The 13508-nt window shown below is 55.6% G+C and overlaps 1 protein-coding gene across 3 annotated transcripts in view; it reads right to left on the reverse strand.

The window, feature by feature from the left end:
- SIM2 (SIM bHLH transcription factor 2) overlaps window positions 1-12771 on the reverse strand; it is a 49549-nt gene extending 36778 nt beyond the window's left edge. For 2 of the 3 annotated variants that reach the window (XM_043875481.1, XM_043875480.1), the window contains exons 1-3: window positions 12588-12771; window positions 4054-4136; window positions 924-1013 (exon numbers count right to left, since the gene is read on the reverse strand). In XM_043875481.1, the coding sequence (XP_043731416.1) occupies window positions 924-1013; window positions 4054-4136; window positions 12588-12762 (348 nt within the window). In that variant the 5' untranslated portion in view covers window positions 12763-12771. The remainder of the gene's footprint in view (window positions 1-923; window positions 1014-4053; window positions 4137-12587) is intronic. The other variant, XM_043875483.1, reaches the window with a different exon arrangement.
- Window positions 12772-13508: the final 737 nt, after the last annotated feature.

Genomic DNA, 13508 nt, shown 5'->3' on the forward strand with positions numbered 1-13508 from the left:
TAGTGTGTCTTCAGTTGTAATGAAAAAAAGCACTCCGATCACTCACAATGTAAAGAAACATTTAGCCCCTACATGTATTAAACAGTGTGACTCTTAGAACCATGATCCAGGCTTGTTAAATCAGAAATGTGGATGGGCAACCATCAGTAGACTCCCCCGCCATCCAGACTGGCCACAGCCCAGACAGCAGCCAAATCCTCCACCAAACCCTTGGCTTGACAGGACAGATAAAATCGAGTGCCCCTCTCTCCTCTAGGGAATGACCTCCTTTTTAGAAGACGGTTCCAGAAAAATAGGTAATATTCAAATGTTCTAAAGAAACCAGGACTTCGCTGTGCAAAAAAATAGTAGTAAACTGAGTTTTATGAGTTTCTATCACAAGCATATAAAATGCTTTACTGAAACGACCACTGAGCTGGAAAAACTCAGGAAAAATTACCCTGAATTCCACGTGAACACTCATAAATCTACCCCCCTTTTCTCTCTCCCCAAAGCACATTCTGCATAAAATCCATGTTCTACATCAGCTTGCCTCTCTCTTTCATAGCAACTCACAATACCACATGTAGACCATCGAGCGTGCACTGAAAAATCTCCCTTTGTGAAGTTCTTGTTAGGGGCAGAGAGCTTTACAGTATGAGCAGAGTCCAGGCTAACAGACAAAGCTGACTGTTGCAAAGATATTACTAGGCATTAGCCCCAAAGGAAAAAGAAAGTGGAAAAGTGAAACGTAACACGGAGAAGAAAAACCTAGCCTGCCGGCGGGGAAAAAAAAAAAAGAAAACGATTTTGCAATTTTGGATTAGGTTCATACACAAAAGCAGACTCTTGGACAGACTCATTTTCAAGTTGGGTAAGGCTGTCAAGATCCGCCAACGCTTAATTTATTATTTTAATTGTACATAAAATTAGATGATACCCACCTGGGACAAGCCTAAATGTACAGAAGCTGTTTCCGAAATATACATGATTTTGCCATCAGATGCTACCACAAAAACAAATCCATCCAAAGTCTGTAAAAGAAAAAGCAGCAGGGTAAGAGACGATAAATGTTAGAGTTAAAGCTGGTCATCATACGGTCAGTGGGATGGAGCAATGTGTAAAATATTATAATCAACGTATATGGTTAAATGTAAAAATGGAGCCCTGGAGCCGTGAGACAGACGTTATGTTTCGTTCCCCAGCCAGGCTCTCAAATACTTTAAAAGGACTTTAAAAACAGTCTTACATCTACATCACAAAAATCATGCAAAACATTTGAGAATTCCTATCAAGCTCAGTTTAAACGTAGTAGCTTTATTGTTGGGGTTATTTTAGCACTTAGCACAAATCCGGAGTCCTATGGTACTTAGGGGAAAATCTACCACTGTATAGACCATTTTATGTCATAATTGGCAGCCGTTTAAACCACTAGAACATATGCTTTATTTGCCACAGTTTTCTAGTTATCCCTAAGTACCATTTGAATAATAAATTCTGAACACTCCCACTCCCCAGAAAATAAAAGAAAATACCCAGTTATTTTTAACAGACTATGTCTACAGAATTAATTATTCAGAATTTGCAAGAGATCAAACGACCTTTGCAAAATTCAGGGAGAAGAAGCATCAATTTCTGAACAATTAAAACCACCCAAAGGATATTCTGATTTTTGCCAAAGCTGGCTAGCCCTGAAAAAAATAAAGTAAAATTATAAGACATAATTAAGTTAAATGAAAGGTAATGATTGCATTTATGTGTGGCAAGGATAAAGGGACTAAATTATTTTTGAAAAAGGAAACTGCATTTTATTTACCCATTCATATTTTAGATCCAGAACCAAAGAAAAGCAATAAAGCTGGTGAAAGACCCATACAACCCACAACGTCGCCCCCATAAAAAATATTCCAAATTAATTTCTGGCCACAAATTCTATTTTTACAGCATGTAATTGAAACCAGATTACCTTTGGTTTTTCTAAATCCACCCCCTCTTTGGAGGGGGGGTGCCTAAAAAAGAATGTAGAAGTGAAACTTGAAAGATATCCTTCCATTCTGCTGTCTCAAATACAGTTTTGCTGCAAAAACTTCTCTGCCATCATGAACTTTTCTTGTGTTGAGGTTGAAATCAACACCTTGATCAGGAGCCCGACTTTCATGTTTCTAATTCAGCTACGAAATATTTTACCAACTAAACTCCTTTTCAAACATATGAACTAGCGATTTCTAAAGTTATCACCATGTTGGCCCATTTTGCAAGCTTAACTCCAAAATCATGAAAGAAATACATGAAATGAAATAATAGCGGCTGTATGAGGAAAAGAGAAAAAGCTGTATCATAATTAAATTCTGAACGTTGCCAGTAGTAGCTTAAAAAATAATACTCTTAATGGAAAATGTTGGTTCTGCCTTCAGAGCTGCAAATGACCTAATGCGCTTGCATGTATATTAACTGCAAAGCCGCCCATCCACAGACACTCCGGAATTAAATAAACGTACAGTGGAGAGACTTGGGGGCGTTGACTTTGCCTCCAGGTTTTCAGTGGCGCTCCTTGGCACTGAGTTGTCCGTGATATTAGTGTCACTTGTAATATGAAGGCGCATCAGGCATGCAAAATACCGCGCGCGGCGCTGGACGTGAGCTTGGGGGCAGCGCGCGGGGCGCGGGAAGGGCTCCAACAGCGCCATTCCCGGGCCGGCTAGCGCACCGCTCGCTCTGCTGGAAAAGCCTCGGGTTTCAAACATCCCCGGAGCTTCTCTTCCCCAGCGCGTGCAGTAAAAAAAAAAAAAAAAAAAAAAAAAAAAAAAAAAAAAAAATCACACTCGGGCATCTGGGGGCAAAAGAGTTTTGAACAGATCTGCTTTTTCGTAGCGCGGACCCAAGTCCCCGAGTTTCGAAGCCAACTTTTTTTTTTTTTAAAAGAAAACACAAAATAGAGGAAATGCAAAATAACTCTCGGTAGGCATTTTTCGGTGGCAGAGACAAATGAAGGGAGGGGGGAATGAATCGGGTCGTTGATGAGGCTCTGTAAAGGGCATTTGAAAGACTCCGAGACACCGGGACTTGCTGTCCCCACCTAGCGCCAGCCCCGTACTTGGAAGTGGCCGGTCGTGCGCCCGTTCACTCTGCCCCGGCCCCAGACACCGCGGGGGGGGAACCCGAGGTCAGGGCGGTTTAACAGCACCGGGCTGAATGGCTGCGGGCTGGGGGCGCTAAGCGGCGGACCACAGACCAAGCCAGGGCTTCCTCGGTGAGCCAGGAGCGCACACCATGTCCCGTGCTGCCCCCAGGTAAGAGCTGGACCACTCCGGTGGACCAAGGCTCCGCCCCGCGTGCTGTGACCTCAGGCGTGCGGCTTAACCTTTCTGTGCCTCGACTTCTTCCTCTGAAAAAAATGCAGCTAAAAATAGAACACACTTCTAAGCGAAGAGATGATATAGTAGATTTAGAATAGAATCTGGCCGGCACTGAACCCGCCGTCCACCTCAACTGCTGAGATTCAGTTATGGATGCTGTCTCAACTGCAACTTCTCCAAACACACACCCAAGCATCAAGCACTTGATTGCTCCCTCTCTCTGGCTTGGAGTGTCCTTGGGCCTTCCTTCTCTGGCTCCAGCACCTGGCACGGTGTCAGGCACAGAGCAAGCGCTCCGAAACAGTGTGCTGAGGAAAGTCAGATTGGAGAGGACTTCGCCCTTCCCCTAGGTCTCAAGGGCTAGAGAGTCCTGGGGGCAGGAGTTGAAAGGAGGCTAGGTGTGGGGTTCGTGGGGGGCTGACCGAGGTTGTACTGGTTGTGCAGAATCCACATGGGGCCCCAGCACTGCCCCCCCAAGAAGAGGAGTTGTGGGGAGTCTGTTGGCCCGAAGTCTGATCGCTGTTCACCTTTGCAGCCTGGGGGTTGGTCAATGGACCCTCCAGAGGCTCCGTGAGAAGGGGCCTCCCCTGAAGACTGGCGTGGCAGGTCGGAAGGGAGGCCCCATGGGGCACAGGCCAGGGCCTTGGGGGGCACAGGCCAGGGCCTTGGGTGGCACAGCGCTTCTCCTCCCCCGCCCCTTGCGTGGCAACCCCACTACCTGCAGCAAGTGTGATCCCAGCTCCTTGGCGACAGTGTCCAGGGGCCCCGCGCGGCTGGGCTGTCCCCACGCGTCTCCTAAACCTGGACGGGAACCAAAGCAAACCGGTAAACGGCAGCACCCAGCCAGCGACCTCCGCCCCCACGGCCCACCCGCATCACCCCTTCCTTGGCCTTCCTTGGCAAAATAAAAAAAAAAAGGCAGAGGAGAAATTCCCATGGAGGCCTCCAGGTCGAAGGCCGCCTGGCCCCGTAGGTAGCTCCTCTGGGTCGCCCACGGGCTCACCGCTCTGAAATTGCCGTTTCATTTGACATGCCACAAGGTAATCTAATCTGCTTTGAAATCGGCCATCCTCGTATCCAAACGGGAATACGGATTAGACCAGTAACATTCCCCCCAAAGGTACCTCCTCTCTCCCTACCCTGCGAAGCTGGCACCTATGTATTTTCTCAAAGACAGAGCGGCCCAAACTTAAGAGTCCTGGCCATCTTAGAGGCAGCTTTTCTGGCTTTTTTTAAAAAACCTTTTTCAACCTCCTGGAATCCTCCCAACTCCCTGACTTTTCAGCACCCTCCTCATGCACCCCAGAAGCACCGACCTTCTTCCAATTCAGGAGCCCCAACCTGGAAAGGGGTTCCCTGGGGGTTTCCCCAAGGTGAACTCCTAACTTAGCAACAGCAGGCAGGGGGATGGACCGTGGGCTGGGAGAGCAGTGTATATACTAGATGGTAACTGGGAAGTGTTTGTTATCACACAATCGGGGTCTTGCAGCCCCTCTGCTTCTTAACCGTCCCCCAAAGCCTCTGGTGGCTCCCCACCACCTCCAGGAAGGCCACTGGTGTTGCAGAAAGTGCACCAGGGCAAAGGTAGCCCTGCTCAGCAGAATATCCCTCTCAAGTGCCCTCAGCTCAGCCGCTGAGACCCCAGGGGCGCCCAGGCTTTCTCTGCAGGAAGCAGGAATGCCCGGTGAGATTGCAGTGCTAAACACCAGCTCAGAGGGACCCCCAGCCCGCACTCTGGAGTCCTTCCTGTCAGCAGCCTGGCCCGAAACCCTCCAGCGAGCACCGAGGCCGGTGCGACGTGGCAAAGGCAGGTCGCTGCTGTCTTAGCACCCTGCTCCCTCCCATCCGGGCTGCAACCCTACGTACAGGGTGAGCTGAGAGTCTTGCCTCCCAGTTGGCATCCCCCTCCTCTAGGGCAGACCGGCCCCCTGGCCGAAGCTCCTGGGAGTGTGGGGCCCGACCCGGGGCCAGAGCGAATCCGAGGACCGCTCCCAGGACAGTCCCCCCGAGTGGCGTGCAGGCACCTGGGTCTCCCCACTCTCCCTGCGGGGCTACTGGAGCACCACGGCTTCTGGAATTTTCAATCCCCGCAGGCAGGCAGAAAATGCATCCCCCACCACCCCCGTGCCAGGGAGCCACAGGGCCCAGAGCACCTCCAGGCCCAGGGCCCCCCAGAGACCTTGGAGACCCCTCTACCGGCCAATTCTACTAAGCAACTAAGAAAGGGGTGGCCTTTATGTCTCCCTAGAGGTTTATCCTGGTCTCCCCATAAGGAATTGGCTAATTTCCACATAGCCTGATTTCCCAAATACCATCACAACTCCCACCCCACTCCCCAGACCCCACCTCAGAATGGAACGGAGGTGTCTCTTTAACCTCAGGAAACCACCGTTCACCCGCACCCCCAAGGATGACCACGGTACAGGGCCATCGGAAGGTCCTTCCTCCCCAGCACCTGAGAGCCGGCTGGTGTTGGCATTTACTCCACTTAACCAGAATGGAAAGAACCAACATTTAAAGTCCTCGGGGGCGTGAATGAAGAAAAAGTGTAATAAGGGTCCAGGAATTCTGATGTCCGTCAGTGGACAAACGCAGCTGGTTAACGGTCCTTCAGCCTACTCCTGGTCCCGTCCCCTGGTCCGGGCCAGGCCACCTTTGCCTGGCTTTCTCTGGACAGTGGGCATAGCCCGTGGCCCTCACTCCTCCTAAGGCCTGGGTCTTAGAGACCTGGGGAAATTGGCATCTTTGGGAATGACCTCTCCCCGACACCAGACTCTCCGGGTCTCCCCAAAGCCTTCCAGCCTCACACACCAAAGTGCACTGGGCTACACAGGCCAGCTTTCTGTGTAATTCAAATAGCGGGATACATCAAGAGGGCCTGTCCTCTTATTATAAAGATCTGACATGACGGTTTCTCCACGCCTCCGCTCTGCCAGCGGAGATTTGGACCTGGCGTGACGGGGGTGGGTGGTGGGAGGCTCTCCTCGAACTTCCCTGCCCCCAGGCCCCCTCACAGGGTGATGGGGCTGCCAGCTCTTCCATTAGAAACCTCTGTGCGCAAGGCCTTTTCCCTGGGCCCATAAAAATCTACTTTGGGCTGGATGCAGAGACTAAAGAAGGTAAGGTTTGTAACCAAAAAAAAAAAAAAAAACCATCTTGTTACCATAAAGCCATATATACTCCTGAAAAAGTGAGGTGCTGGATACACGGTCCTTATTTGGGCCTGACAAAAAGCTTCATTTGTTAGAAAAATGAGGGAAGAGTGTAAGAAAAGGCTGGGTTGAGCTCCTCCAGGATTATGTCGTTGACGGGTCTGTATTGCCTGATTCTGGGAAACTCCTGCACCATACCAATGACTGGATGGAGCAAATGGGGTTCCCAACCTGGCCTGTGGTTTCCAGCCAGGGTCTGGGGTCCTGCATGACCTACATGTGTCAGCAGCGGGGTGCAGTGTCTGATGCTGGGAATCTAGATGGCTAGGCCATTTGCGGGGGTCAGCCACGAGGTCACAGGGAAAGGGAGACAGGTATCCCCTTTCTCCCCCTGCCTCCAAGGGTTTGTGGGTGACCTTGTACACGCACTCAGCGGGCTATTTGGTTTCAACCCTGCCAGGCCCAGCCTGCCAGTGTTAGTCATTAGTCGCTCAGTCTTCTGTGACTCTTTGTGACCCCATGGACTGCAGCCCGCCAGGCTTCTCTGTCCATGGGATTTCCCAGGCAAGAATACTAAAGTGGGTTGCTATTTCCTTCTCCCGGGATCTTCCCGATCCAGGGGTCGAACCCGGGTCTTCTGCATTGCAGGCAGATTTTTTTTTTTTTTTTTACACCATCTGAGCCACTTGGGAAGCCCGCTGCAGATGCTACCTAGGTAGTCGGTCAATATACAGCTTTTGAAAGAGCACCGGCTGTGCCTGGGTGCAGGTCACAGGCCATAAACATCAGATCACATAAATAAGTCTGTTCTTCAGTGAGGCGGGAGACTGGAGGGGTTCCCTTGCTGTGAGATCGGGTCTCACCCTCTCAGATGAAGCAACACACACGTGGAGACCCAAAGGAGGCAGTTGGGTTTGCTCCTCTGGACCCAGGAGCTGAACCCACTGTATCCAGTGACCAATGAATGGGTCTAGACTTGGATAAGAACTTCCTGGACTGACGGTGATTCTCACAGTTCCCCCAGTGCAAGCTTGGGTACGGAAAATGGGGGTAATTCAGTCCTTTGCCAGCCTTGGAGTGGTTCGTTATCACTGGGCTCCCTGAAAATCCTGGCCCTAGAACTCTCTTCCAAACCAACAGCTGCACAGCCCGGAGAATGGGTATTGAGGGGAGTGATTGGTAGACGCGTCCCAAGGGAGCCTGGCTCTGGGTAGGGGCAGGGGAAGGGGGGGAGGTTCCAGCCTGTCCTACTTGGCCAAGAGTCAGTGTGGTACCACGTTCAGACTATAGGCAACTGGAAGCGACCAGCGACCTTGGACCTTGTTGTCTGACGCTTTCACCTTGAAGGATGGGGGTGAGGCCTCATGGCCAGCAAGTGCCCCGCCAGGCTTCCGGGTGTGCGCCCCCAAGCACTCCCAGCCGGTCTAGAGCGCTGGTCAACCCCCCAGAGGTGAATCTGAGCGCCCCCAACCACCAGGGCCCCGCAGCTCTGGAGTTCCCATCACGGCTGCCCGCCGGAGTCTCCTGCTCTGCCTCTGTGAGCGTCCTCCCCCAGACCTGGCGCACAGCCTGGCAGACTTCCAAGTAGAGATCGAGAGAGAGGATTGTAAAAACCCACTTTCGTCTAAAAAAATATGTCTACTTAAAAAAAAAAAAAACAGCCTACATTATTTCGGGCTGCAGTAGAGAAAGGCCTTGGATCTGTGACCCCAAGTCGGTTTAGGGCGCATTTCTCCTTACTTACTCTAAATCTCCTTACTCTAAATCAAAGCATTTCCATCCCCAGCGACTGTTTCTAGGGCGGCCCCCACCCCAGCCCTCCTCCTGGCACTCAGGTGTGTTGGGGCGGGGCGGGCGGGAAAGGTTCTGCCTGAACCCAAACCCAGACAAATCCGGCCACTGGAATTACGCAGGCCTCCAACCCCACGTAACTGTGTGTGTGACAAGCTCGCTTCTCTGGAGTAAAAGGTTGTCACGTGTGTTGTGGTCCCTGCCTCTCTTGCATGCCCACACCTGTCTGGGGTCTTGGGGGGGGGGCGGGTGGTAGAAAGGAGGGGCTTTGTTCTCTCCCCATAACCAGCCTATTTCCTCTCTCTGCTCCTGCTCCTCAGCTGGGGACGTGAAGCCAGTCTCTTCCGCAAGAGCTTTCTGGACAAGTGTCTAGAAGGAGGCCACCCTCTGGGAACCCCGACTCCTAGGAAGGGGGCCTAACCCCAGTGACTGGCCACCCTGAGCTCTCCCAGCTCCGACCCCAGCCTCCCCAGGCCCAGCACAGATCATCAGATGGCGGAATAATTTTGCGCTACGTCCTGCCTGGCGTGGTCACACGCAGCGATGGCCCACCCTAGGCGCTTTCTGGGTTTCCAAAGCCGCCTCCCTTCCCCTGAAGGGAAGGCCACAGTGCCAAGAGGTCAGGTAGACCCTGCGCCCTGGGAACACCCGGCCTTCCCACCCACGTTAACCCACTAAGCTTTCGATTCTGAGTCCCTGACAAAGCTGGCCTGGCTCCCTTGCACTCTTGACTGCCCATCTACCTCTCGACTTCTCAGCTCGAAGTTAAAGGGGAAGAACTGGTGGGGACCCCGAAAACAGCTCGTCTTCCAACTCCAGATGGTGGGTCCCAGAAGTCTGCCCAGTGGGGCCGGCAGCATTCAAGCTGCACCTGGCCGGGGCAGGGGGAAAGCAGCGAGCTCACGGGAAGGACGCAGACTGGAGGAGGTCGATATCCACCTGCTCTGGCCTGCCTCCTCACACCCCATCCCAGGAACCTTGCGCAGCCATGGAGCTGCTAATGGGCCCATTTTACAGACAAGAAGACCAAGGCCCAGCGGGCCAGCCTGCCAGTGCCGAGCCTTGGACTGGCTGTCTGGGCTGCCAGCGCCGTCCAGCTTGAAGACTGGCCTCCGCCCGGAGTGTCCACCTGGCTCCAGTCGCCTCTCCCTGTCCCCACGCTGGGGTGTCTCCTCCTCCTCTCCTTCCACCCGGCGGTCTCAGGATGAACAGAGGTGAGGCCCGGCGGCCTCTCCAGCACTGGCCTCCCTGCCCGCGGCGGCACTGCCTGCCTGGTCCTCGCCAGGTGAGAGGGGACCTGGGGAACGGCCCGCCCCGCTCTGGCCTCAATTTCCTCAAATGCAAAGCGTTAGTCTGAGGATCCCCGTGGTTTCTTCAGCCTGTACTATTCATGTGTTAACTCCCTTGGTCCTAATGTGGCCTCTAGATTCTTCTTCACCCAGGGGTCCCGCCGGCTCCTGGGCCACCCAACGGCGAGGGTGTTTCCTTATCTTTCCTTTTGCCCTGAGACCTGGAGCAGATCCTGGAGCTCTCACCGCGTCGCAGGACTGGGGTGGTCCTGAAACCTCACTGAAGCCCGCCTCAAGAGACCCCTCGCGGTTCCACCAGCCTCCACCCCAACCCCGTACCACCTCCCGGTGGTCCCTCCCGAACAGGTTAAATTGATTTCGGGTGCTACTTCCGAACTCCCAGCCCTTCTGAGCTACCAGAGAAGGGAACTACTCATTTTGCACAATTGAGGTCTTTCTAAACTCATCCTTTTCTCTGCCCCGGGGACCTCTCCAGTCCCAGACTCACTTGGGGTTGGAATGGGGGGTAGTGTCGCCACCAGAGCAGCAGGGCCCAGGTCCCTGAGCCCAGGGAGGAGTCCCCCAGGCTGCAGCTCACCAGGACCCCCGGCATCAGCACCGCTGGAGCACTGGGGTAGACCACCTTCTGCTCCCCATTTTGGATGAACTGGGACCCCATAGGTCCAGGACTATTTATCAAACTCTAGGACCAAACTGCAATCCCCGACCCCTCCTGGAGTTCCAATCTGGATGGTCGCCCCCACAGGAGACGGACAGATCGCTAGGAGCGAAACACCGGGCCGGTGCTCAGGCTGCAGACCGCAGCCCGCCCGCCCCTGCAGCCAGTCATCACAGTCCTGTCCGACTCTTCTGTGACCCTATGGACTGCAGCCCGCCAGGCTCCTCTGTCCATAGGATTTTCCCCGGCAAGAATGCTGGAGTGGGTTTCCATGCTCTCCTCCAGGGGATCTTCCCAACCTAAGGGATCAAACCCCAGTCTCCTGCATTGGCAGGTGGGTTCTTTATCTCGCTGAGCCTCAGGGCCAAGAAATTCTGGGCCTCAAGGCCTGGAGACTCGCTTCCCAGAGCTGGAACCTGCAGCCTCAGCTGAAGTACTTGCAGCAGCAGTCCACCCACCAGTTCCCAATTTGTAAGCTGCTTTCCTGGAAATCGCCAAACAACGAATGGCCTGCAAGTTAGCCCCTTTCTCCAGACTTCTAACTCAGTTCTGACTTGCTTAAAAATCATTTAACCTTGGGACGGGAAAGGAGGCTTCCGTCCCATCTGGACTCCGCACCTGCTTTGTAGCGTGCCGATTACTGACCGGCTCACTATGGCAAACCAGTTGCCATCCCTCCTCCCTGGGTTGGAAAGAGACTCAGCTTTTACAAAACCTAATTCTCCCCTAACTTTCACTGACACTTCAGCAGGAGAGGAATCATCTCTACTTCGGTGGAAGGTCGACAAGATAAGTCACTACCACCCTCCCGCCACCGCAGCTCCCAACGGGAGGAGTCCAGTCGAGTTGGGGGCACCAGATGGGGGGTGGGAAAGGAAAAGAACTTTCCCTTCTAAGAACTCGGGGCTCTGGCGGTCAGGTCACGGGCTCCTGCTCGCGGGGGAAACGCTACAGCCGGCTGCACGGCGCAGCTGGAAGGCGCAGGGCACCGGCGGGGACAGGCCACTGCTTCCAGTCCTCTGGGCTCTGCGTCCTGCGCGGTGCTGGGCTCCAAGCTGCCCGCTGCGGAGCGGGAGGACAGGCCCTCCACACTCCATCTGGGAGGCGGTGTGAAAGTCGGCTTAAGACCCAGAGATGATGCCAAACACCAGGTTCAGGGGCGCCCACCATACAAAGGTCGGGTTTACGGACTTCAGGTCGATCGCCCGGCTTGGAACCGCCTTAACGGAGGTGCTCTTTGCTGCAGGGACACCTGTCATGACGCTGCGGCGACCCTTCCCTCTGCCCTGTGGCCGAAGGCATCTCCCTAGTCCCGGCGCAGCTCTTGGGACTCCGTGGCCTGCAGGTCTCCGTGGGGTTGTGCCCCTCAGGCCCAGAGCAGAGCGTCTCAGAGAAGGGTCCTAATCCCTCCTGCCAGGCCGCAGCCCCTGTGACTGGGTGCAGAGACACCGGAAAGGCATCGGTTCAGAGTCCCAGGGACGCCAAAAGGACCGCTGCGGTGATCAGGCCTCTTGCAGCCCAGAGGTGCCCGCGAGGCACCCACAGGCCGGGTCGGGGCAGGGAGTGCCGTGCCCAGTCGGCCACCATTTCTGATCACGGAGAGACTGCCAGGACCTCGGAGGGTCCTGGTGACCCTTGACCACCAGGGCATCTGCCCCTCCCAGGCTTGTAATTCCAATCTAGAAAAGGTGACTCTGCTCAGGCCCGCCTGCCACTTCCAAACGAACCGCCTCCCTCTGCCTCTCCTGCCTCATCTGGCTTCACCTCCTTGAGCCGAGTCTCTCCCACCCTGACCTGGGTCTCTTCCCACCCTGATCTCTGGAATCCCAGCCCCGAGAAAGCTGAGCAGAGAGCAGACAACCGGGAGGCCCCAGTCTGAGGCCCAGGCTCCCCAGGTGCTCTGCTGGGAGCTCGGCCTGCAGGGCCCGAGCCTCCCAGTGTGTACTCCAGCCTCTCCCAGCTGCGACCAGCAAGCACCCTTCAGTTCCCGCCGAGGAACACTGCCCTTCTCCTTCATGCAAAGAGATGTAAGAAGGAAAGAATAAAAGGGGAGTTAAAGAAATGAAGAAAGGAAAGAGGAAAGGAAAGGCCAGGCTGGACTCGCACACTCATGCAACGATTTCTGGTTCGTCCCTCTCCAGCCTTGGCCCAGAGGATGGTCTGATCGTCTGGGCACCAGGCCCCTGGCCCCTCAACTCCAGGAGGAGCCGAAGTTCTCCGCGGCGACCTCCGCCAGATGTTCCGGCAGCGGCCCGAAAGGCTCAAGCCGCCCCTCCGGGAGAGCTCTGGCTCCGGCTTGGGCCTCCCAGCGCTCCCGGCCGCCCACCTGCGGGCCTCTCACCTTCGGGAAAGACGGCGCGCATCTTCAGGTAGCTCGTGGTGAGTCGGATGATGGACGCCTTGTCCAGCTGCGAGGTGATGGCCGAGGGCAGCGGGAGCAGCTTGGCCAGCTCATAAAACTCGCCATTTTCCTTCTCCCTCCTGGTCTTGGCCGCATTCTTGGACTTCTCCTTCATCGCGCCTCGGCTCCGGGCATATTAGACCCGGCGGTGCTCCAGGCCCCCTGAGCCGCGCTCCGGCTGCAGCGGCGGCGATGGGGAAAGGGGCGCGGGATACCTGGCTGTGGGGGTCGGGGGGTGTGGGGCGCCGCCCGCGCGAGCAGGTGCGCGGGGGCCGACCGGGGGACACCGGGGTGCCTCTCTGCAGCCGCGCGGGCCGGGAGGTCGGGGCAACCCGGCGGCGCCGCCCTGCGCTCCGCCCGCCGCCGCTGCTGCCCCGGGGCGCAGCCTCCTCCGGGCCGAACTGTCCCGCGGCGAACTGGAGCCCCGGCTCCCCGCTCGCTTCGGCCGCACTCTGCCTTCCTTCCTTCTCGTCTCCCCGGGCCGCGGGCTTCCCTTCCAGGGCTGGAGAGTGGCCGGCGAGGAGGCGGCGGTGCTGTGTTTTTAGTCCTTGACCGAGTGTTCGTACCCGCTGCCGCGAGGCCCCTCCGTTCTGGAGGGCGGCACGGGCGGCGGCGGCCGAGGAGCCATGGGGCGGAGGGGGAGCGGAGGCGGCTGGGCCCGGCCCGGGAGCGCTCGCCTGCTCTCCCTGGCGGTGCCCTGTGCCCGCAGCTGCGGCGCCCGGAGCCCGCGATCTGCCGCCAGGCGCAGAAGTTCCGCGGTCCACGTGCGGCCGAGACGCGTTTGTTTATGGCGGACCCGCCTTCGGGCGGAGCGCTCGGGCGCCGCGGCCCGGGGAAGTGGGGAGGGGGGGCGGAAAGAGG

The sequence above is a fragment of the Cervus elaphus genome, chromosome 19 (assembly GCF_910594005.1).
Source record: "Cervus elaphus chromosome 19, mCerEla1.1, whole genome shotgun sequence".
Taxonomy (NCBI): domain Eukaryota; kingdom Metazoa; phylum Chordata; class Mammalia; order Artiodactyla; family Cervidae; genus Cervus; species Cervus elaphus.